General features: G+C 34.1%; 1 protein-coding gene across 1 annotated transcript in view; it reads left to right on the top strand.

The window, feature by feature from the left end:
* PCDH15 (protocadherin related 15) overlaps nt 1-2,032 on the top strand; it is a gene marked incomplete at its 5' end in the record, with an annotated part of 518,446 nt that overhangs the window by 444,829 nt on the left and 71,585 nt on the right. Inside the window, 1 exon segment of the mRNA XM_019629964.1 lies at nt 701-828. Within this exon segment, the coding sequence (XP_019485509.1) occupies nt 701-828 (128 nt within the window).

Raw genomic sequence — 2,032 nt, 5'->3', positions numbered from 1 at the left:
TGTGTAATTGTAATGTATGGAAGTGTTTGTAAATATGAACAGTTGAGTTGTTTCATTTAAAATTATTAGAACAAAATACTGTATGGCCTATTAATCAAATAAATAAATTATCAAGATGTTGTAATTAAAAGAAATAGCATTGGGCTGGCCGAGTGGTTCAGTTGGTTAGGAGCGCGAGCTCTGAGCAACAGGGTTGCAGGTTTGATTTCCACATGGGACAGTGAGCTGCACCAGAGTGGAGCTGCCTCTGAGCTGGCAGGATGGCGCAGCTGGTGAGAGCATGTGCTCCTAACAACAAGGTTGCCGGTTGGACTCACACATGGGATGGTGGGCTATGCCCATCTGCAACTATGATTGAACATGGCACCTTGAGCTGAGCGGCCGCATGGCTACTGAACTTGGAGCTGAGCTAACTGTGCCCTCCACAACTAAGACTGAAGGACAACAACTTGGCTATTCCCCTTCCCCAATTCTCCAATAAAAATCTTAAAAAAAAAAAATAGAAATAGCAACAACTTACCATTATTATGCCAGAAGCATGATTATCAGTGTTCTCTGTGGATTTTGTGGCATTAAATATGCATTTAGGAATGACTTTTTTTATTTAAGTGATTCCCATTGTTTCTGAAAAAATACAGTATTTACTCCAGTGCATTTTTAAATGAATAATCACCAATATATATTATTTCTTATCTTCCAGGTAATAGAGCAAAAGTATACATTGAGATTCAGGATGAAAATGATCATCCCCCAGTGTTTCAGAAAAAACTTTACATCGGAGGTGTATCTGAAGATGCAAGAATGTTTTCGTCTGTGCTAAAAGTTAAGGTATGAGCAAATTTATTAAGATACAGAACTGAAGTAAAAGCAAAGTGCTTAAATTCTGCAGATTACTAATAACCATTTGGTTTGTATTAGCTGAGTACTTATTCCTGTTTAAACAAAACCTGAAACTTGGAGAAGTATGAGTTTAGCCAAACTAAATGCAGATTAATTATGAGGTGAATACTGAAGAAATTTTTGTATTTTGTCTTTAAGACAAAGATAGGAACAAATGATTTATGATGTTTTACACNGCTATCAAGTATGTCATATTCTAATTGAGGAGTCAGATAAACATTCAACTAAAGTAATTTCAGGCAGTGGTGAGGACTGTGTAAAAACTAGAAACACTAGTGGAATTAAGTTGATTAGTATTGGGTAGGTGTCAGTGAAGACATCCTTGAGATGATGATAACGACAAAGTAAACAGACTCTTTATGAGCAATGAAAGAAAATCAAGGTATTTATGATTGTAATCTTTAAAGCATTGCTAGCAAATGAATCTAAAACTTCTTTTTACCCCTGTTATGGTATACAAATTTGCCATTGTCCTAAATAGGTAGGAGCAACACTAAGCACACGTAAGTGCTTGGGCTGTGTCATCAAGGAATGGGTTCACATCTCAGCCACTACCATACACTAGAGGAAACATGGGCAAGTTACTTAATCTCGCTGTATCTTATTTTACTCTACTGCAAAAATATGAATGATAATAGTTATAGTAGTTTCACCTCATGGGATTGGAATATTCTGTACAACTTGGAAAAATATCTGCCACATACCATTCAATAATTGTTAGTTACCACTATTGAATGTTAGCTAGACATAGAAAGAACATATGCAGAAGTTGGTTGTTTTTAAATTCTTTAACTTTTAAAGAGAAATAAGGAACTATTAAAATAAGAAAACATATATAGATGATCTTGAATTCGGACAAAGTCGAAATTAAAATGAAAACAATTTTAACATTTTTAAATAGTTCATATAGATGTTAAAAAAAACATTATCGATACTATTAACCAGATTTTTGGTGCATCTTTTGTTTCCTATTTTCCATAAAATTGTGATTGCACAAAACTCAAATTTATAAAATGCAACAAGGCAATATCGGCTATTATAAAGTTATTTGGTATTAAAATAGACCAGGATGAGGCTTACGTGAAACCCAATAGCATTATGTACTGAGTATTTGTAAAATATTTATAGTATT

Source organism: Hipposideros armiger, unplaced genomic scaffold, assembly GCF_001890085.2.
Source record: "Hipposideros armiger isolate ML-2016 unplaced genomic scaffold, ASM189008v1 scaffold_876, whole genome shotgun sequence".
Lineage (NCBI taxonomy): Eukaryota > Metazoa > Chordata > Mammalia > Chiroptera > Hipposideridae > Hipposideros > Hipposideros armiger.
This window is presented reverse-complemented; position numbering and strand designations above follow the sequence as displayed.